This window comes from Platalea leucorodia (genome assembly GCF_965183815.1).
Source record: "Platalea leucorodia genome assembly, chromosome: 15".
NCBI lineage: Eukaryota > Metazoa > Chordata > Aves > Pelecaniformes > Threskiornithidae > Platalea > Platalea leucorodia.
The window spans coordinates 6752353-6773947 of NC_138837.1; the positions used below are offsets into that span (position 1 = coordinate 6752353).

At 48.4% G+C, this 21595-nt stretch overlaps 1 protein-coding gene across 2 annotated transcripts; it reads right to left on the reverse strand.

Moving 5' to 3' along the window:
• Window positions 1-2201: 2201 nt before the first annotated feature.
• On the reverse strand, window positions 2202-21282 carry MIGA2 (mitoguardin 2). 2 transcript variants are annotated; one of them, XM_082327232.1, is made up of 16 exons: window positions 21186-21282; window positions 19440-19678; window positions 18563-18773; window positions 17521-17633; window positions 14377-14494; window positions 13731-13870; window positions 12088-12205; window positions 11801-11901; window positions 11200-11315; window positions 10686-10758; window positions 9932-10018; window positions 9159-9257; window positions 8531-8665; window positions 7755-7808; window positions 6666-6782; window positions 2202-6037 (listed from the first exon to the last, which is right to left on the reverse strand). In XM_082327232.1, exons 2-16 carry the CDS (start codon window positions 19533-19535, stop codon window positions 5837-5839), a joined length of 1779 nt encoding a protein of 592 aa, XP_082183358.1. In that variant the 5' UTR covers window positions 19536-19678; window positions 21186-21282; the 3' UTR covers window positions 2202-5836. The 2 variants fall into 2 exon arrangements, with proteins under 2 accessions (XP_082183358.1, XP_082183359.1); XM_082327233.1 differs by lacking the exon at window positions 21186-21282 and adding an exon at window positions 20047-20067.
• Between the last annotated feature and the right edge of the window lie 313 nt (window positions 21283-21595).

Genomic DNA, 21595 nt, shown 5'->3' on the forward strand with positions numbered 1-21595 from the left:
CAAACCGTCCTCTCATGTTACCTTTTAAAAGGCGATCTTTCATTTTATAAACGGGATAACTACAGATACTGCTACATAACAGGATTATCTCACTAGCCTAAGCATAACATTTCTACCTGCCCCTGCACAGGAGTGGTGAAGTGACAAGGGCTAAGCTCTCTTGAAAAATGCCCCCCTCCCCCCTTTTTTTTTAAATAACACTAGGGAGAGGATGGATTTTTATAGCCACATCTCTGTTATAGCTCTGTAAAGGACCAGCAGCTCCTGTGTGAACATGCACATGTGAAAATAAAGCATGAAATAAAGCCGTGGCAGAATCTCAAGAGAAATCGGGACGCTGCTGCTGACACTCCGCACATCCGTTAAAAGGTACTGCAAAGGCCAGGTAATACCTTTTTTATCCTCCCCAAATGCCTTTGACTACTGAAATCACCTGCTTTGAAGACCAAACTGAAATGAACGTTCCCATATGTGAGCCCAGAGAATAATACGTACCTGGGGAGCCCGAGGAAAAAGCAGAACGCAAACAGTGCAGCACTTCAAAAGTGAGATACGTGAGCAGCGTTACACAGAAAAGCTTGTAGAAGGCAAATATCCCTTCAAACCAAACCACCAAAGTTAATTCAATCTTAAAAAATAAAACTTACAGAAAAATAAATATGCAAGAGCAGCGCAGGAAGTGATAAACGTAGGCAAGGGGTTGCCTTTAATTTTTCTATGTCAGGAAAGCACGCAGACTAGGGTATCTACCTCTTAACATGTTCACCTTAACGTAAGATTTCAGAACAGGGAGAAACCTCCTTTTCCTGCAGTTGTAATACACCCATTTTCAGATGGAAATTATGACTGTGTCCAATTAATTTCAACAGCCTCTTCAAAGTTGATACTTCTCCACACATTACAAGGAGAAAAATAGCATTAAAGCCTTATTATTTGGAAAGAAAGAGCAAATATTTACTGCAGAAATTCAGTTCATTGCAGAAGACTGCTACACGGTAGCATGAGTGATTTACTGCTTTCGTTATTCAAGTTAAATAAATCTCCTCCTTTCCAAGCTATTGAATATAGAGTTATGCTGGCAGAGTGGATTACATTTGATCTATGTACCATGACAAGTACTGAAAATTGTGGGCTTCATTGCTATATTCACCCACTCCTTCCTGAACATAAGAAGAAAGTGTCAATACACAGAGCAGCCTTTGCTCTGTTCCTTCAGCAGAAGAAAGCACAGAGCTGCTCTGGAGATGTAATGAGTATACAGTCTGACACCATGGAAACTAAGATAAACTCCTTTTAACTCTTTCAACTAACCTTCAGGGTGTGGCATGAGACAAAAATTTTCCTATTCATGAACATTTTATTTGCATATATCATCGTTCGTGACAGGCTCTCATTAATGCTAACTGAGGCTTATTTTTTTTATTTTTAAGCATATGGATGAAATCTTAATCGCTGTGGAAGCAAACAGCCTATCTGATTCAATCTGGTTTCTGTATCATTTGAAAATGAAAGTATTTAAACAGACTGTAATTGCTTCAGAAGAATGAGAAGATGAGTTTCCTGCATTGCTCAGCAGATGGGCATCTCTGATATCAACCCACAGTCTTTACTCTGGGTTTCACATAGATTGGGAGGCTGCTAAGTATGCTATGAGAACTTGGACAATGTTTAAGAGATTCTGTTCCTTACTGGGATTTCTGTTATCACTTTATCACAGGCTGCTAGCCTACCCAAACCACACCCAAACACTGTCAAACCACTGCAGAAAAAGAAAAATCTGAAAAATGAAACCCCACAGTTTTCAACCACTGCTCAACGTACAATGCGTTGTCTTGTTTATTTTATAGCCTGCTTAATCTACGGACTTGTCTTCCGTAGAACCAGGAAGATTCCCCTTTCAAACAAAACCCTTACGCTTACTTGCTGTAAGTTCAGCATCTTGACTCTAGGAAGAGCAAGCCTTGTTTTAGACCATCACTCTACCACCAGAGGTGTCACCACAACGGTCACCTAAATCAGAAACCAAAGAAAGACTTGAGTTTCTAGCAAGTTTTGCCAGGAAATTTAGAAACAAAACCCACGATCATGAAGGAAAGTTTTATTTGACTTGTAATGCCCACATCCTAAGATTAAAGGATATTTAAAAAAAAAAAAAAATTAGCTGCAAAGAAAAAGAAAGAAGCAAAACAAGAACAGATTTTTACACCTTTAGGAAATCAAGAGAAAATAGGCACAAGTTTACATTCATTAGTTTCAGGTATGGCAGAGGAATGTTCTACTGAAGAGGGGTAAATAAAATCCTGCTTTCCCACCTCCTCGTACGAGACAGCACAAGTCATATGCTTCAAAGCCACACTGATCTCATAGATACAAGGCAGATTTTTCCTCTTACTTTTTTTATTAATGTATTTGTGCTTTAAAGATCATAAAGACCCTCCTCGAGCCATTTGGTGTAGTCTCTACATGCATACTGAAGTACCAAGTACGTACTTTAACCACTGGTGAAGCTTGTTACAACCTCCACGTAGAAACTGAAAGTCATGCATATTTGAAATTCTGTTTAAGCATCAGAAACTATTGCAGAATTTTATTTCATAGCTGCTAAGCCGCTTTAAATCCCCATCAGTGTTAAAATCTTGCAAGTGTCAGCCCAGAATGATTTAAGCCCTTGAGAATAAGGGGTCATTATCAAAAAGGCAAATACCTTATCTCTAGAGATTCTACCCGGATACGTATCTCATCTGCTACGAATACGGAAGAATTTCCTTTGCTAAACACAATATGCTGGGGAAAGAAGGGTTTTCTAGTGATCTCTTAGGAAGCCAGAGGGCAGGTGGTTGTTCCGTCGTAAGCTTTTACTCTACCCTGCAAAACAGATGAGTATGAGGTGGTTGCCGTTTCGGCCAAGCCCTGCTCTGTACGGGAGCAGCGGGAGCAGCCTGAGCCCCTGCTCGGGGCTGCAGCCGAAGGAGCTGAATGCAGCGGGTCACTGACCACCACCCCTCGGGTCAGGGAGAGCTTCTTCCACAGGAACAGCTCCTCTGAGCCCGCTGATCTGAACAGCAGCCTTCGGAGGCTGCCAACACCTTTCTTCTGCCTTTCCTCTCAAACTACACTGGGATCGGGGAGCGAGAAAGAGCAGCAGTGAAATAGCAGGGGGGGCGGGGGGCGTGTAGAGAAGTTTAACATCGTGCCCAGTGAAGAGAAAATCCGTTTGTCTCAGCAGGCATCCTTGGCTCGTGCAGGAGCAAGTTAGTGTTGGCAAGTGGAGGGGGAGAACTCAACCTTCAAGAAGCTGCAGATGTTCTCAAGGAAGATCCCTCTTTACCTTCACTGGGGGGGCAGCATACCCTATTTGCAATAAGGGCTAAGGAAAAGCATAAAGCTGTAATAAAACGGTCTGTCTTCCATTTGATTGATTAGGAATTTACAATTTCTTAGCTTAAAAAGCCGCAGTGCAAGTTAATGTCTGCTTCTTGGGGCCCCTGTTTCAGTATCCTCTCCAGCAAGGACACGAAAAGACCAAAGTCAGCAGCCAGTGTTCTTGTCTGTACACAAAGACAGGGCTGCCCCAAGCACTGAGGCCAAAAGACACTCAAAGTAGTAAATAAATACACATAAAACAATTCTAAAAATGAGAAATTAACAGCATTGATTGTTTAGAATTACAATCCATCTTATTACATTAATCTTCACATTGTAGCATCGTTTCAACCACTATACAAAGCTGCTGAAGTTACTCTTTCTTCTAAACCAGCCATACTAGAGCACAAAGCACTATAAACATTTTTTTTTTGGCAAAGTAACTTGCTTTCAGAATATAACATACTTTTGAATCACAGTTTACATAGAGCAGGTGCGTCATGCTAATACAACATCCACTGCTTCTTCTCTCCCTGCACGCTGCCAGGAGCAAGACGCCTCAGAGACCTTTCCTAGTTTCAATTGCTGTCTCTTAAATCCTTCTCAGAACAGTTTATTTCATGCAGCCTCACTTGGGTCAGCTGCTCCTCACTTCTGCCTCAGCGCTGCCTTGTTTATTGCATTAATCTGGTCTTCAGGATAAGCCACATCAGTCTGATGTGCTTATAGAGCAACAGATGTTGCGTGCTCTACACTCACCCTCTCGCAAGCATCTCAGGAGCGTTTATCTACTCCTTTTACATCCTCCTGTTTACTTTTTCCCTGCTTACTTCCTTCCTGCTTTTACTAGCAGAATCCACATTAGCTATCTGAAGAGGAAGAAAGAAGACATTTGCATTCTCCAAGCCCATGCACCGACTTTCCGCTCATATGGAAACTCCAGATTCTTACTTTTTTTTTTTCCCTTGCAAGAATATGGCTAGATAAGACTTATGCCTTTTACCTGGAACAGACACAAGGGATAACTAATCAGTCTGGAGAAAAAACAGTGAAGCCCATGTTTTTGTGAAAGTCCTGATTCTCTTCTCCCTGAAGACTTCCTCATTCTGAGGCTGGGCCTGGGAGCCGTATGTGGACTGAAACAGGAGGAAGCACGGGCTGGACCCTCAACCTTCATCCGTGGCATCGCACTCACAGAGGACTCGGCAAATCACTGCAAACCTCACACAAAAGCCAGGACCGCCTCAAGTCCAGCACACTCCACTGCCACTACCCTACACCAGTGTTCGACTCCACACGTGTCCCAAAGCAGCCAGATTTCAGGTGCCGGCTGTGCAGTCAGGATCGCATTTAAGGGCCCTTCCCAGCACTACAAGGTCATACATACACGTGCGCTTGATCTCTACCCGAAACTATACTATGTTTCTTAGGATGGACAGACTATACAGTCATTTCCTCTCTAGCAGCTTGATCCCAGCTCTCCAGCTACCTGCACACATAACCCCTTTCGTTCATCACATCCAACATCTACGCCTCTTGCTACCTTGTGCGTACAGGAATAGGCACCATGCTATACCGGTTCTCTCTGCTTGTGTGCACCTGAGACCTACTACCAGCAAAAACTGCTGCTGGTTAAACCACGCCACTCATTCTGAAATACAGCAAGGCACTTTGATGGATGTTAAAGACTTTGTGCATGCACAGGCAGGATGCAAATCCACCCCCTCCTCACACTAGCTTGCCTTAGGGGCAAACGTAGACCTCAGCAATCTCCTAAGCGAGGATGACCACAGCACAGAGCCCGTCATCTGGCCTGCAAAGAGCAGCAACACAGAGGGAACAGACCAGCTTCCTCAGAGCTTCAGACTGGTTACAAAAGTCTGCATTTTACTTCAGTGCTTTACAGAAGTATTTCTTCCTCCCTGGGAAAGAAATCTTCGCTAGTCACATTGCATGTGTTAAAACACGTAAGGTAAAAATCAGCAGTCGTGTCTGTAGAAACACAGCAGAGAAAGAACGATAATAAAAATCCCAAAGCAAACAAAACCTCCTTGAGAAGCTAAGGGTCAAGTGGAGAATTCACCAATGATGTTCCTGCTCCCACCCACAATCGTAAACATCAGGGATCATCTCCCAGAAAACGCACAGGCAAAACGGGTACATATGTTGCCCTCTTCAAGAGAATCGGGCAAAAATCTGGGCCCAGGCAGTTTGTGGTTTATATGACACATTAAAAATAATAATAATAAAAAGAACAGGAAGGTGGAACAAGGAAGAAATTCAAACCATAAGCTGGCAAGTGGTCCTGGATCCATCCCAGCAAACACTACTGGCTACAAAAAGCAGAAGGTCCCACCAGGTTGCTGTGTGTTGAGATAGTCTTGCTGCCACCATTGAGCATTGCAGGTAGTTTTATCCATCTCTGGGAGGAAAAAGGTCCTTGTACAAAACTGTTTTCCTCCCCCGACTGACATCAGATGAGCTCCTTCAGTGGCTCATTTTCACCAGGAAGCGTGCCGTTCATCTCGGGGGAAGTCTCGGTGCCCAGATATCCCAAGAGGATCTCACTGCGCCGCCGCGACAGCTGCAAAATGTCTTCTGCCAGCGACTGCACTGTTGTGTATCTCACGTTGTCCAAATCAAACATGTCCTTCAGATATTGTACTATCTGGTGCTGCAAAGACAAAAGGAAGGTTTACAGTAAGGAGACCTCCTCCCACCTGCCAATACCAGCGGCCTGGCCTGCAGCAAGCAGGGAACCCCGTAAGGAATTTTGCACGTCTGCCATCTGAGTGAAAATCTGCTTCAGGCTGGGTATTACTTTTGTGGCTAAGTCCCCTCATGCCTCTGAAACAGGACAGCAGAGCTCCCAAAGTCAGGAAAGCAATGCCAATGTCCATGGCAATGTCCATGCAAACGTTTAATGAATGCAACACAGCCTCTCATAATGTTATCTACAAGAACAAGAGGATTTAGGCTTTAAGATCAAATACGTAACTTGTAAGATCCCATGTACTCTTAGACAACATATTCTTTCAGCATATGCACCTGTAATCTTTTCCAATACCGATGGTATAAATCGATCTCATCGCACATTTTTGCTATCAGCTATGGTAAATTGTGCTGGGAATTCTTATCTGAATTCAGCAATCTGCATCTCAAAAAATAGTGATTTTTAGAAGACTTTTGTACAGAGCCAAGTTTCTTAATGCCACGGCAGTCATCAAAAGCACACATCTGCAGCTTTAAGCCAGAAGACAGCAGGAGTCCCACACAGATTAGGTACAGAAAAGCCATCTTACCTTGAAGAAACTGCAGACTTCAGATAGCTGCTGCTTGGGCCCCAGAAAACCAAAGGCTAGAACAGGACTGACATGCTCCGATACGGAGTAGAAATGAGAGATAAAGCCATCTGGTACCTGCCACAGGGAAGGGAAGAATCGGTCAGTCTTGGTTCTCAGACAGAATTAGCAGCTTATTCCATATCAGCTACCAAATTCCATGACAGAAAGCACCATGCTTCAGTAACTGAAGTTAAGAACTCCTTAAGAACATCTCTTCTTGCAGAATTACATTTATCTTTCAGATCCCTTGAAGGATGACTAGAGCTTTCTATCTTCATGTTTCTAAACTACTATTTCAGGAGGAAAATAAATAGAAGAAAATGAAAGGCAACCATCAGGCAGTCTTTATAGACTCTATTTATAATCTCTGGATCAAGCCAGGAAAGGGCATGCAAATATCCAAGACAGAGCTACTGCATGACAGCACCGATACAGCTCCCAGCGCTCTCATTTCTCCTTGTACCATCTCATGAGGCAAACTCAGTTGTACCAGCTGGTTGCAGGATAGGAGCTGAAAAGTTGCCAGAGGCCACAAACCCTATGGCAGAGCTGGCGTTGTGAAGTTGCGGCTTCCTGTTCCCCAGGTCCGTGAACTCATCTGCTGTGATACTTTAGAAAGCCACAGATTGAAGGGAAACACATCGAGTAACAGCTAGTCAGCAATCAGTGCTGGGAGGCAGAGAAGCGCATGAGCCATTCATTGCGCTGGCAGCAAGGAAGCTACAATTCAGGAACAGCCCCTTGTTGCTTGGTGTCTGTGACCATTCCTACGGCATCGTGAGCGGGAAAAGGGAATACCAGACAGGCAACGTTGTCTTTTGAATCCTCACATTAAGGAAAAGGGAGAATAAACTCAGACTGATTCAGTAAAATGCTGGCATGGCACTGGAGCAATGACGGCAGGACCCCAGTGCTCTAAAGCATCACAAAGAATGTGATTCAGTTCAGACTTACACCACCTAGATTTTGCATTTTGTCAAGATCTAGGTGTCATCTTTTCAGCTTCAAATACATTAGATTCCTTCCCCTTTAATTAATTTTGCTTACCATCAGAAGCCTCCTTTTTGCTTTCAGAACTGACCAGCAGGCAGTTGCTAGAGCCTATAATTAACGGAGAGAGACCATCAGTTACTGGGATTACTTTAAAAAACAAAACAAAACAAAACCAAACCAAAAAAAAAACCAGTTTACCAACACATTGCCCTCAAAATATCAAAGCAGTGGCCCTTTTGTGCTAACAACTCTAAAATTAGTGACAAAATCGAAGTGAACTGGAAGCAGATTTAGCCACTCCAGATCCATTAAGTGTTTTTGAAGATTGCTAATATGATCTGACATAGTTGCCAAACACCCCAGAATGCAGACCGTAAGCAGACAGCTGTTAAAACATGCCTCCCAACCATCTTCTGCAGCCGGGGGCCAGGACTAGAGGAAAGCACTGCTACTTGAGCCTCAGCGTCTGCTGAGGTACCACCAGAATGAATGGCCAGGTGCAAAAAAACACACGTGTTTTCCCCTACATTTTGATCCTCTTATTCTCATTCGTGAAAATATGCGTTCTCATCTTTTAACATCTCCATGGCATCACTGATAAAGGCCGCTAGAGAAATAAATGTATTGGAGCCATTCAGATGCTTTCAAAATAAGGAAAGCTTTCCTGTAAACAATTTACATGTACCAGAAGACTGTTGTTTAGAGTTTCGGGGAAGCATGGTATTTCTAAAGAGAATATTCAGCTCTGCCAGGACAGCCGAGGTTATACTCTTTCCTAGCCTTGGCACTGAGATCTCGTGCTCAGCACAAGGGCTACCCGCTTAACGCACCGTCTCCTTGAAGCTGTCGGAGAGCCATCGGTTGCGCAGCACAGCCAGCACGGAGGAGGGCGGGTTCTCCAGATCCTCAAAAGCATCCATGAGGATGAAGTCCAGCACAATATCAAAGAAACTCATGCACACCACCTGTCAGAGAGCAGAACACTCTGTAAAGGAAACAGGTTTAAAAAAAAGGAGATGGACTTTACTCTTTTGCTTTGAAGCAACCAAACGTAATGAGCTGAATTTTGCCACCAAGGCAGGAGGACTGAACTGTGTACGCTCAGTTCACAGCCCCCGGAGAGGGGCTGGCTAAGAGACTCATTAATTCCATGTCCACAAAAAGCCCAGTCAAAAGGCAAACAAATCTTACAGACAGCAGCTTGTGCCCTCTAGAAAACGTTGGGATTTTGAGTTGGGGTTTGGGGTTTGTTTTTTTTTTTTTAACCACAGTAGTGCTGACATTGCTGAAGGCAAGATTAAACACCCCAACAGCCAGTTTTCCCCCCGTCTTCCCCAACAACGTACAATTGCAAAATAATTGTATTTCAGCAGCAGTTCTTTCACTCCTGGGCCATTCCTACATATTCATTATCCTCCAACTCCTCTGCAACTTTCTAGAGAGAACGTCTTTACCAACCCCTCTTCCCTCCAGCTCCTGCTGAGTGGTCGGCCAGGTCTCTTGCTTCAGTGCATAACGCAGCATCTCCTCGTAGCTTTCCAGAAAAGCTTTGGGATTCTGGGAGAGCAGAGAAACAAAACACTTCAGAAGGTACAACAGTTGTGGGCTCATTTCACCAAAGTTTGACTACGCTATTCTGAGCTAACATCAACATCAATGCATGCGACTGGCTGAAGTTTTTAGCCAGAACAACTCTTTGTGCAGAAAGAGAGGATTTATTTCTGGAGGCATGGATGGCCCCAGGTTCAGCTGTGACTCAAAGCACCTACATTGCTCGACTTTCTTCAAGGAAGTAGCTAGAGACACCTGTAAGCAAACCGAGCCAGTAAGGGACTAACGCTGTGCAAGCAACCGTCTCCCTGTTTAGGGGGTGACCAGTGACTAAGCCAGTGATCTGAGAGCTGGTACGTGGCTGATGCAAAGGTTTGATTCTCTTCTCTCTTTCCTATATTCCTTGAGATGATGCCATTGCTGATGCACAGCCTGTACCCTCTGTTCGCTCCAGTGAGGCACAGTATCAAACTGTGGACAGGAGCCGCACTGAGAGGTTCTTTCAAGAGAATTTGGTTAAACAAGATTAAAAGCAGAGGCATTTTATTTCTCGCAATAGTCACCACCATACAGATGAAGTTTTCTCCGTCCAAGACACTGGAAAAACTCTGGGTTGGGATGGAGGAACAAGTGTCCCTGTGCTCACAAGACACAGCTGAGTTGTTATACAAACTTCCTACCTTTTCAGCTTTTGTCATCAGTCCTATCACCATTTGCTTCCCAACCTCCCCAAAAAACAGCTGATTGCTTTTATCTTCCAGCAGCTCCTGCAAAGGGAACACAAGAAGTCACCTGTGTATGCCTACACCCACATGAATCCTGAGTTGGGAGAAAAAAGGACAGGACACAAAGCAGTGCAATGCTGCATACACCAGTATCATTAACCTTTAATAAGATGGAGTCTAGAAAACAAAACTCTTCTGTCCAGGAAGCGAGTTTAAAATTAAGCTGAAAGACTGGAATTGGCAAGAATGGAGGTACGGGAGCCACGGAGTGGCAGTGGGGCCAGCGCGCAAAAGCTGCTGTTCAGACTCTAGCCATATTTTGCTGGATGCAGACTGCAGTAAGGAGAAGGAAACCTTGCTCCCCTACCACAGAGGTTTGACTCCAGCCCAGTGAAAAGCTCTTAAGTGGGAGTAGCAGCTCCTGGGCAGCTCTGAAATTACCAAACTTTCACTTCCCAGAACTAAACCAGTGTCAGTGGCCTCATAACCACCACTCAAGCTGGGCAGAGGGACCAGGGGATCCTCTCCCTCTCCAGATCAAATCGATCAGGACGGGATTATAGAGCTGAGCAAGGAGAGCTTGGGCTGCTGCTGCTTCTGCTTTTACTTGCTCTAGAGGGGCAAAGACTTCACCCCTGCATGGGCAGAGGAGAACGTGCTGCTGGCAGCAACGTGCCACGGGAACCCAGGAGCCTCGAGCTGTTCTCACCTGGAAGGCCTGCCTGACGCAATGCAGCTTCGCGAGGAAATCCTGGTCACTGTAGCAGCCCAGGAGCTCTGTCCTAGGGGGAGAGAGGAAGGATTGCATAAATTTCAGCTCTCCTGATGTCTGTGTTCCTAACAAATATGCTTTCCTAAAAAAAAAAAAACAATTCCCAGCCTGTGCCTAGGAGGAAGTAACAACTTCATTCCCTTTGTCCAGCTCCCTGGGGGACCAGAGCACCTCTGCGAAGGCTGTTACAGCACAGGACTATGCCAGCCAGCCACACAGAACAGTCACAGTTCCCATTACTAATTTCCTGGGACAATTACCCTTTCTTAACATGTGTCCCCTAAAATCTGGGGCTGGTTCCCTGGGAAGTCCAAACCCGCAGGAAGGATGCTAAGAGTTTTTGTCCCCAAAGGGTTATTTTGGTTATAGGGCTGCTCAAAGGCAAATAATGTGTTCACACTGCTCAAAGGAGCCTCGACACAAAGACTCACAACTCCAGCTGGCACTTCACCTCAGTGTCCGGCATGCAACTTTCCCTTCTTTCACTAACTGCAGAGCTTCTTCATATGCCGCTACTGGCTTAGAGAGGTGGAACGGTATTTCCTCAAAGTGGAGAGAGTCAAAGAGCTGTAGAGGTGGCAAGAGGCATGGGAAGAACAAAACGATCTCATTAAATACTTGCAAATACTCAGAGACTGCACACAAGCAAGATGTGCCTTCTTCAGCTAGCAAACTTTTGTCAGTGCCAATTATTTCCTGCAAAGATATTTCTTTTCTCATCAGCTTCAGAGCTGTCTCAGCTCTGACACAGCTCAATATCCCCTAAAATTTCCACAACCAAGCCACATTACATTAGATTTACAGTACTTTCCTAGCTGTTATGGCTTGTTTTCTACAGTAGATAGGAAGATGACATGGAAATGCTAGTTGGAAAGGGCTGCACCATGCCCCGAATGAAACAGCTTTTCCTAACATCCATCATGAAGCTCCCAGCTTGGGGCTGTTACTCCATGTTCTATCATCTTCCTCTACCAAGATGGGTTCAGCTCCACTGCCTTTGTGGCTCCCCTCCAAGCAGCTGGACTGCTACACACAGCTGAAACTTAAGTCACCTCTGCTGCAGAGAAGAAGGAGTCCTCGGAAATCGAGCTGTCTTCATCATCGGTTCGAAGCCGCAATGACCCATCCGTCAACGGAAGCATTAAAGTCTTCTCTGGAGGAGAGGAAGAAGCTGCATGTGTTGGGAGTTTACGGACTATCGCTCCTCTTAGCCACTGTGCTCTCCCTCCCACCCCCACAAACAGCACTTTGTCACCACTTCATTGCCTAGCTTACAGAAAAGACATAAAATCAGAAAAGAAACTGGCCTTCTAATGCATTTCTAACCCAGCTCCCATACCCAGATCCAGCAGCATGCTGTCTGATGGAAGCGAAGACCCAAACTCTTCCTGGAGGTGGTAGGCTCGGTGCAAGAGGGACTCCAGCTTCTCGGCAAACTCCCTTTTCTGGGACTCCTCCTTGAACATACATAAATGCCACGCTTAGTTAGCCAGCTGGGCAGAGACAGACTGACAGCACAAATATGGAAGGAAATTTTCAGTAAAATAGGATTTACGGTTTGCAGATTAAATGATTTAAAAAAAAAAAAAAGAGAGGACTCATTAATCCTACAATGCAGCTAATAACACAAGGGGAAGGAAGCTTCTACACAGCCTATTCCAAACCCTCTGGTTTTTTAGTTTTACAGTTTTGTTTTGCTGTTAAAGAAGGAAGAAAGAACTTAAGAACTTTAACCTGCCATCCAGAAAAATGGGTATTCTAATGAGTTACAGATCACTTAATTCTCCTGACTTGTGACTTTAGCCTAATTTCAAGAGGGAATCACATCAGAAAACCTGTGTTGAATACAACAGAGTAACCAGAACTTGATACTCTGTTGTATGAGTCCTTGGATGAAGGTGCTGGACATAAGCAAAATTTGCTGTAAGCAGCACAGGAGGATAAGAAAAAAAAAAAAGCGGGAGAAAAATAAGGCTTACACAGCATCTTGCCTTCATGCCCCTCTGTCTACATGAGTATCTCACCCAAAAGACAGAAGCATTAACAAGAAGCAGAAAATTTGTTTTGATAATGAATCAACTGTTTTTAAGTCGGTTTTAGAAATACTATTGGACTCTTCAAGGAGAGACAACAACAAGAGAATCCAGCTTTGACTTGGGCAAATATTATCCACCACAAAAGACAAATATCCCACATACTTACTACACCAGGCCCTGTTTATAAGAGGCTGGGAACACTTTTTGCCAGCGAGAACTCCCGGAGAGTTGGGAGTTCAGCTCCTTTCACAGTCCTGAGCTACAGCTACTCTCTTTGGCTTCGTGATTGTCACTGAGCCTTTCTAGTCTGGATCTCCTCTTATCAGAAGTCTTCCCTGCATAGTCCTCAAGTCCAAGATAACAAGGCGTTGTCCTAAAATACTTGTTTCCGTAGCTGTAGGCAGAACGAGTTACACATCTCCCTGATCCACTTGCTCAGTGAGGAGGAGCATACTTAGCTCCTATCGAGTTACCACTTCACCTTACTCATTAATACATGCAGGCAGCTGGCCTCTGCTTCTCCACCCGGCAAGTGATAGTGACCATCAAGATCTCCACTTTCAAATGCATTAAAAAGTTACAGACACAGCACTGCCAGGCAAAAAGCTATTTCTTTCTCTCCGGTGCTGTATTTGTTACAGCCTTTTGCTACCGCAGCCTCTGCTGCTGGAGGGCTTGCACGACAGTGACTGACGTGACACTGGAAGGTGGGTAGCAAAGCTGGGGAATGAGGGGGCGAGACTTATTAAGAAGAAAAAGAAATTAAAAACACCCACTCACATTGCATAAGGAAGCTGCAGATATAGACAGCTCTTAAACAGAGTCTGGCTCAACTCTGCCCTTAATTTGCTCTTCTTTTAACCTCCTAATTACTGCTTCCAGCACCCAGGCTGGTCTTTCAGCATGTTCCCCAGCTGGCAAATGCAAGGGAAAAGCGGGGACCTACCTCTGGGATGTTCTCAGACATGCTGTCTTGCTGTTTCTTGCTGTCCCAGGGCACTGGGGTGCTGGTACTAGCATTGTCCCTCTGCCTGATGGTCAGTGCCTGCTCCCACTTCTGCAGGGCCTCCTCAAACAGCTCCATGCCTGGCAATGCAACAAATGCAAGCTGTGAGAGTGCCAGGCCACTTAGGAACAAACTGCTACAGCACAAGACTTTGCTCACTCAGACAATCCAGTGAAGAGGGAAGCCTCTCCCCAACTGATAAGAAAGAATAAATGTATTCTATTTCTTCCCCTTTTAAATATGGTTTAATTTGGACTAGAAGTTAAGAAGAACATCCCCAAACTGGTTAAAACATCAGCTGTGTTACTTCCAAAATACTGTTCTCCACACAGGGTGAGCCTGTTGCTCAAAGAACAATACCTTGGAAGTAAATTATTCACTGAGGAAACAGCGAACTGGTTCCTTAGGAGAAGAAGATGGCATTTTTATAACTAACAAGTGACTGAGTTTAAGTTGAGAATGGGAAAGAGCTTCCTATCAGAGCTCTACATTGACCTGCTGATGCTCTATGTCAATTTACACCCCCTTTTTGCTCTCACAGCGATAAACAACCCCCCAGGGCGATGTTACCCTTGTGCTTGTTTACCTTGAACATAGAGGCTTTCTGCACTGGAATCACCAAGGGCTCCAGAATCCCCCATTGCCTGGGCCTCCCACATCCCTGCTGATGCTGGTGTTGGACTGGAAGAGTTGACTGCTACCATCTGCAGGAAAGCAGCAGAGAGCAGCAAATGCCTTTTGAATTCTCTCCAAGGGCAGCAGCATTAAGACCACACAAACACCACCACCAGTTAAATCTGAACGATAAGCCATTTCCCTTCCCCACGTTTGCCCTTGTGCCCCCCTTACCGGTACCCCCTTGCCTGGGAAGGGGAAGGTATCAAGGGTTACCGGCCCCCTCCCACTTGGGTTTACACTGCGCTGTCAATTGCCGAGAGCCGCATGGTGCTGAGAGGGGAGGGGAGGTGAGAAGTCCTCCCCTTCTCCACCCAGCACCACAGCGGTGTCTTTGAAAGCACGGAAAGTTGCGTAGGAAACACCCTCCCAAGCAATTTACACTGAAGCTTCATTAGGAAACGGCGAGCTGTACAGTGGCGAGCACTAGCAGGAGAGCACTGGTGGAGGCAGCAGCCCGAGAAAGCTCTAAAGCAATCGCTACAAAGGCAAAAGGATTTGGATAGAAAGTTCATGTCAGCCCCAGCACAAAACCCATGGAAGTGGGAGGGGAAGCGACCACAGTCCAAACAAAGGAACAGATTACCAGCAAAAATACAGCTGAGGACTTTGGCCAGGGGGATCCTCGCTCTTCCCTTTGTAACCAAACCTTCTCCTGGGAGGGCTAAGCACTAAGATCCACACAGCAAATTGTCAGCTTTCTCCAATTTCACAGTAGTGCATAAATGTCTTTTAAAGTCTGACCCAATAAAGTGCTGGGCTCAAACACTACAAATGACCAGTGTTTTCATATGGCTTAGAGAAATGTGTCCAAATGTGAGCCTGATACTAGAAAAAAATCTACAATAATCATCTGACAGATTAATTCTTGCCCTGCCTCCATTGATTAATCTCTGTGGAGTGTTAATAAATCATCTGGAGATCCAGAACCGCAAATCATCAGTTCACTGCTGTTGACTTATTTACTAGATGGCAAAGAAGAGCCCCAGGAAGCAGACGAGAGAGCAGGCAGAAACTGCAGCTGTGCAAAGGATGAGCTGTTTTTCCATCAAGTAACATGAAAGCAATGAGTACAGTGTCACAGACGCTCAGCTCCCACACAATGAAGGGGGTACGGGAACAGATCCCTCTCCGTGTGGATATCCCCACCCATGAACCAGCAGTGGAAAAAGGAATTTAGGTAGTTTTTTTTATCTAAAGAGAAACGGACTTCAGCGATACAAAACCTGGACAGCATCTGTAGGAAGGGAGAAGCCACAGGGGGATTAAATGGATGTGAGAGTCCTTGCAGAGGGAGGGAGGCCAGAGCTGGACACAGCTTGGTCCTCACTCACATGTCCCATCATATCCCAGTTACCCCAGGGGAATACTGGTGCAGGACTGCATGCCCGGCGCCGTGCCGGCACTGCCGCCTGCTGGAGACACACTTTGGCCAGCACAGATTTTTGGCAACTTTCTGGTGCTTTAACCCTACAGGACAAGCTAAAATACAGCAATGCCTGCACATACTGCAGGGCGTTGGTGGCCGACAGCTCCCTTCGAAGGGGTGATTTTTCCCTCTTCTTGCCCCAGCATTGTTAACCAGCCAGCGAGCCCAGGCGGGTGATGCCGAGGGCGTGTTTTGCAGTAAGTCACAGTGCACGAAGCTGCAGAGGTTGACTTGTGCCACCCACTGCTCCAACAGCAGCACGCAAGGCTTTGAGCAATGGGGATGTAATCATAGAATCATAGAATCGTCAAGGTTGGAAAAGACCCTTAAGATCATCGAGTCCCACCGTTAACCTATCACTGCCAAGTCCCATCTATACCATGTCCTCGAGCACCACATCTATCCGTTCTTTAAATACCTCCAGGGATGGAGACTCAACCCCTTCCCTGGGCAGCCTGTGCCAATGCTTGACCACCCTCTCGGTGAAGAAGTTTTTCCTAATGTCTAACCTAAACCTCCCCTGGCGCAGCTTGAGGCCATTTCCTCTCATCCTATCACTTGTTACTAGGAAGAAGAGACCGACCCCCACCTCGCTACAGCCCCCTTTCAGGCAGTTGTAGAGAGCGATAAGGTCTCCCCTCAGCCTCCTCTTCTCCAAACTAAACAACCCCAGCTCCCTCAGCCGCTCCTCACAAGACTTGTGCTCCAGACCCTTCACCAGCTTCGTTGCCCTTCTCTGGCCACGCTCCAGCACCTCCATGTCCTTCTTGTAGTGAGGGGCCCAAAACTGAACACAGCACTTGAGGTGCAGCCTCACCAATGCCAAATACAGGGGCACTATCACCTCCCTGGTCCTGCTGGCCACACTATTCTTGATACAGGCCAGGATGCCATTGGCCCTCTTGGCCACCTGGGCACACTGCTGGCTCGTGTTCAGGCAGCTGTCAACCAAGTAATACAGGTCTTGAAGCCATCACTTCTGCCTTTGGTCTCACAAGAGGTGCATATAAACAGTGATGGCTTCTCCTGCCTGGTTAAGCCTGAATTACCTGTATTTCTAGGCTGCTTTCGGCTTTGGAGGAGGTAGAACGACTAGGCTGTGTTCTCAACCTGCACTATTTCCTGAACAGAGCTATCAGATTTAGGTAGTTAACTTGGTTATAACAACAAAGCAACCTGTGAGCAGCCCCAGCACAGGAAGGCTGTGCTGGCACAGGGGCTGGGCCACCCAAACCCCCACCGCAGAGGGAAGCACACAAGCTCTCCATTGCTGTGAGACCCAGAGACAACCCCACCTCCTTCCCTGAGGGGGTCACGGAGGGCCCAGAGGAATCGCGGCCCTGTCCCACACACAAGTCCCTCCTGCAGCAGTTGGCCAAAGAAGTACCCTGGGGCTCCTGGCCACAGGAAAATGCTGCTCTGATTTCATGCAGGCAACTCCAGACAGTCGCTGCGAGGTTAATATCAGAACGCGCCCTGCAGTTACGCTGTAACCTGTTCTGCTCCAAAAGCTTTGGCACTATCCATCGGCCAGTGCAAGCCCAAGGACGTGGTGATCTTGTTACAGGTAGCTGCACTTGCATCTCCCAGCCCTGATTCTCCCAGCCCAGCCGAGAAGGTCCTTACCGAGGTGAGGCTGTGGGAGGAACTGGAATGTTTGCTGGGCTCGATGGAGGAAATCCCACTGAGCGTGTCATTGCTCTTGCTGCCAGGACTCTGGACTCTCTTGCTGGAGTATCCTGCAGTTGGGAAGGTCACACAAAAACAGGATTTTAGGCCAGGTTCACTGCAGCTGTGAATAGGGAGGGGAACATTGCCCTGTCAAGTGTGATTGTGGATGGGCAAAGCAGGATCCAATACCTAGAAATGAGTCATGGATCTCCTGCATGCTCTATTTTGCTCTGAGACACTAAGAAAGGTGGTGTCAGTGGGGATCTGAGGCTGAGGAATGAGTATTTATTCACTGCCTATGGAAGCACAAGATGCTCCTCCAGCTTCCCTCAGGCCAGGCAGAGCACAGACATCGCTCCCTTGGTTATTATTAAAAACGCTTAAAGATCTTCATACGTTTCACAAAACAAATGCTTAATCTCTGAAGTGCTTTGCTGAGGGCCTGGGTCAGTCTTACCCCAAAAATCAATACAAGCAGGTGAAGAAGCTGCCCGTGGTCCGGGAGCCGCCGCGGAGCTGGACAGACACTCCCGACTCGCGAGCCTGGCCCAGGCCACCCTCCCCTCCGCCGCCCAACCTTGCCAACGCGGCTGCGCACGGGACCCCTGGGTCAGGCATCATATTCGCACCACCGAGATCAATATGCAGCCAGGTCACCGTGTGCCCCGGGCCGTTATTATCAGGGGAAGTACGGCATAACGGGTCCACAGTCGTTCTGTAGGAAGGGCGATGGGAACTGCAAACCTTGGTGAAAACCTCAGTGTCACTTTTTTCTCGCAAGGGCTTTGAGCTCAGGCTCTCTCCCCCTTTCCTCTGCTAACCCTGTGTTCATGGCACTGTGCTTCAGGCTTCTAATTTCATTCTGCCTCGATGCACTACACCAATGGCTTTGCTTTCCTCTCCCCACAGCTGTCAGGAACTTCCCATCGCTCCCCGTACACCCTCTTTGCTCCCTCACAAAAAGCTTTTGGAGATTTTCCCTTTTCGCAAGGCCAACCTTTCTTCACGGAGGAGACCCTTCTGGTTGGCAAGATGGGCACTGTGATCCCTCCAGGCTTAAAGCCGCACTTCTCTGGAGCGATCTGCTTCTTTCGACGACGACGACGCTTCAGCTGATGAGCTGCAAGAGCCAACGCAACTGTCCCGAGAGCTGTAGCAAACAGCACCTTACGCAGGCCTGGAGAGAGCCGCAGCTGAGAGAAGACAGACTTTAAACACAAAAGATATGAAAGAGCAACAATGAAAAACCAATTCCACCACCCTTTTTTTTTTTTTTTAAGCAGTCTTAAACATAAGACACCTTGGCATTCCCCCTCCCACCCACAAACACAGCCCCTGCTACACAACTAAGACTTAGCAGCACAGAAACTGCAGAGCATCATTTTGACAAAGTCTGGAGAACTTGGTCTCAATTCTCATTACCAAAACACATTGCAATACTTGCACACAGCCTGTAACAGATGCAATCCGGGTTACCCAAATTCAATTCTTAAACCCTGGTATGTAACTAAGCTTTATTGCGCCAAGTGTTGCATTACTACAAGTGGGAAATATATTAATCATCTTTAAAACGAAAGTCTTTTTTTAGTGCCTTTGAAGAAGAGGAAGGTTGAACCCGGGTGTTCTCCAAGGAGGGATGTGGGAAGCCCTTCTCTCCCCTCTCCCTACTCCAAGCCCACCCTGAGCAGCTCTCTCCCACCACTCCAAACTCTCCATGTAATTCTCACAAATCCTCGAACTGCCCAGGCCCCCAGCATCACCCTGTCATGCCTCTGTCCCTCACAACTAACACAGACTCTTCTCTCTCTCTAGAGACAACTCCCAAGGAGAAAATCCAAGGAGCCCAACAGAAAGGCCTTTCCTGCTCGTTGTACCTGCCCGAACGTCGTGTAAACAAACACGGGGATCTCTGCCACGGTCATTGCCAAGGCCTGGATGATGGACATTCCCTCTGTCCTTCTAAATGCCATGTCTGAACGAGGATCTCAGCACCTCCAGGAGCCGCGAACGGGAAGGGCACTTGCGGATGCTGCGTGAGTTGCTCACAAAGAAATCCAGCTTTTCTCTGGCATCTGGCTCAGAGTCCTGACTCGGCCTTCATCCAGCAATCCTCCTGCAGGAAGAGGAGAAAAATCAGATGAGTGAAGGGAACACACGACCTGCACCTCCTTGTACTGCACTTCACAAACCACACACCAGGTCACTTGGAGCAGCAATGCTGCTAGAGCCAAGCAGGAGATCTAAAGCATTTTCTCACCAACAGCAGCAATTTTTTTTGCTTATCCTACCAACCACGGGGGCAGATTCCCAAACTGCTCTACAGCAGCAGCATCCTTGGACTCGATAGCTGCTGGAGATTTCCACGTGCACCAGAACTGGCTGCACGTGGTTGGAGGGATTTTGTTTGCAGTCCTCATATAAAAAAAAATTATTCCAAATAACCATATGTATGCTTTCATTGTCAAAACTCTGCTTTCATACAGTTTTCTGTGCATCAAAGCCCAACCAAAGGGTGTTTGCCCAGGTTTCAACACTGCTTGAGTTTACTCAGAGCTTTGCGGGCCGTGCAGGGAGCTGGGGAGGAAGGACGTGCTTCACGTCAAGGACAGACCTACAGAAGAACGTATTGAAACCAGAGGGGGTCGTCTTTTAAATGCCAGCCCCTTTGGCCCCGCTCTCTGCCAGGCCAGCCTTTGCAGCAAGCCGACCCCGCCGCAGCGAGGGGATGCTGCTCTTACCCCGCATGCGGCCACGCTCCGGCCACGCCAGGCTCCGTCGTCCCCCACACCGACAAGGTAAACCCACCCCGGGTGTTACAGCTGCCTGACGACCCCCTGCTCCGGCCTGGCCCCGTGGCTGACAGCAGCCTCACACCCCACGGCCCGCGGGTTGGTGTAACCCCGTCCGGGAGCCACGTTTGGAAATGGTCTCAAGGTGGCTGGAGCCTGCAGGGACGAGACACGGGCGACGGGCTCTCCCCACAAGGTTAAACACAACGTTTTGGCCAGAGCAGAGATGAGGAGAACAAAGTGCAAGAAATTTTGGGCACACGAAACAGCCAGGGGGTTACCGCGCCCAGCTGAGCGGTGCAGGCAGCAAGGTACCAGGGAAACCCCTCCGTCCTGGGCATCCCTGCCCGTCGTGGGCTGTCATGGCGGGGCACTGCGGGCCCCCCGGGCGCGGGGGTGTTAAACCCACCGGCCAGGCAGGCCCCGGGCAGGGAGCCCCCCGCGGGACTCCCCGCACCAGCACTGCGGCGAGCTGGGGCCCTGCAAACGGGGCTCCCCGGGCCCTCTGCACCCCTGGAGCGTCCCCACGGCCCCTGCACCCACACAGCCCCGGGCACCCGCCGAGCCCCGGGGTCCCTCAGGCCCCTCGCACCCCCGGGGCATCCCCCCCTGCATTCAGGCACCCCGCGGCACCACCCGCACCCCAGGCATCCCCAAGCCTCCCGCATCCCCCGCATGGCGGGGGGGTCCCGTACCCTCTGCACCCCGCTGCGTCCCCCCGCCCCCAGGCCCGGTTGTCCCCGTCTCCGACTCCCTCTCCCCCCCCGCCCCAGCGATGGTGCGGCCCGCCGGGCCCGGCCCCCGCGAGGGAGCGCGGGCGGCACCACTCACCGTGGCGGGGGGGGCGCGCGGCCCCGCTCGGCGCCCTCTCCCCCCGCCGCGCGCCATGGCCGCGGAAGGGCAGCGTCTCCTTCCCCCGCGCCGCAGCCTACCCTGGGCGGGGGCGGGGCCGACGGCGGCGGGGCAGAGCCACCGACCCCCGGCCCCCTCCTCCAGCCAATCAGAGCGGGGAGCTGCCCGCCACCCCACCAATCGGGGCGCTTTCCCGAGCCTGGCTCGAGGATGCGGCGGCGAGTGCGGCTGAGTGGGGAGGGGAAGGGGCGGGGGGCGGAGCGAGCGCCCATTGGTCGGCGGCTGACAGCTCCCCCCGCCGCCCCGGCCCTGCTTAAAGGGGCCGCGCCCGGCGCCCGCGCCCCCGCCGCCCGAGGCGCTCCCGGGGGAGGCCGGAGCCCCGCGGCTGC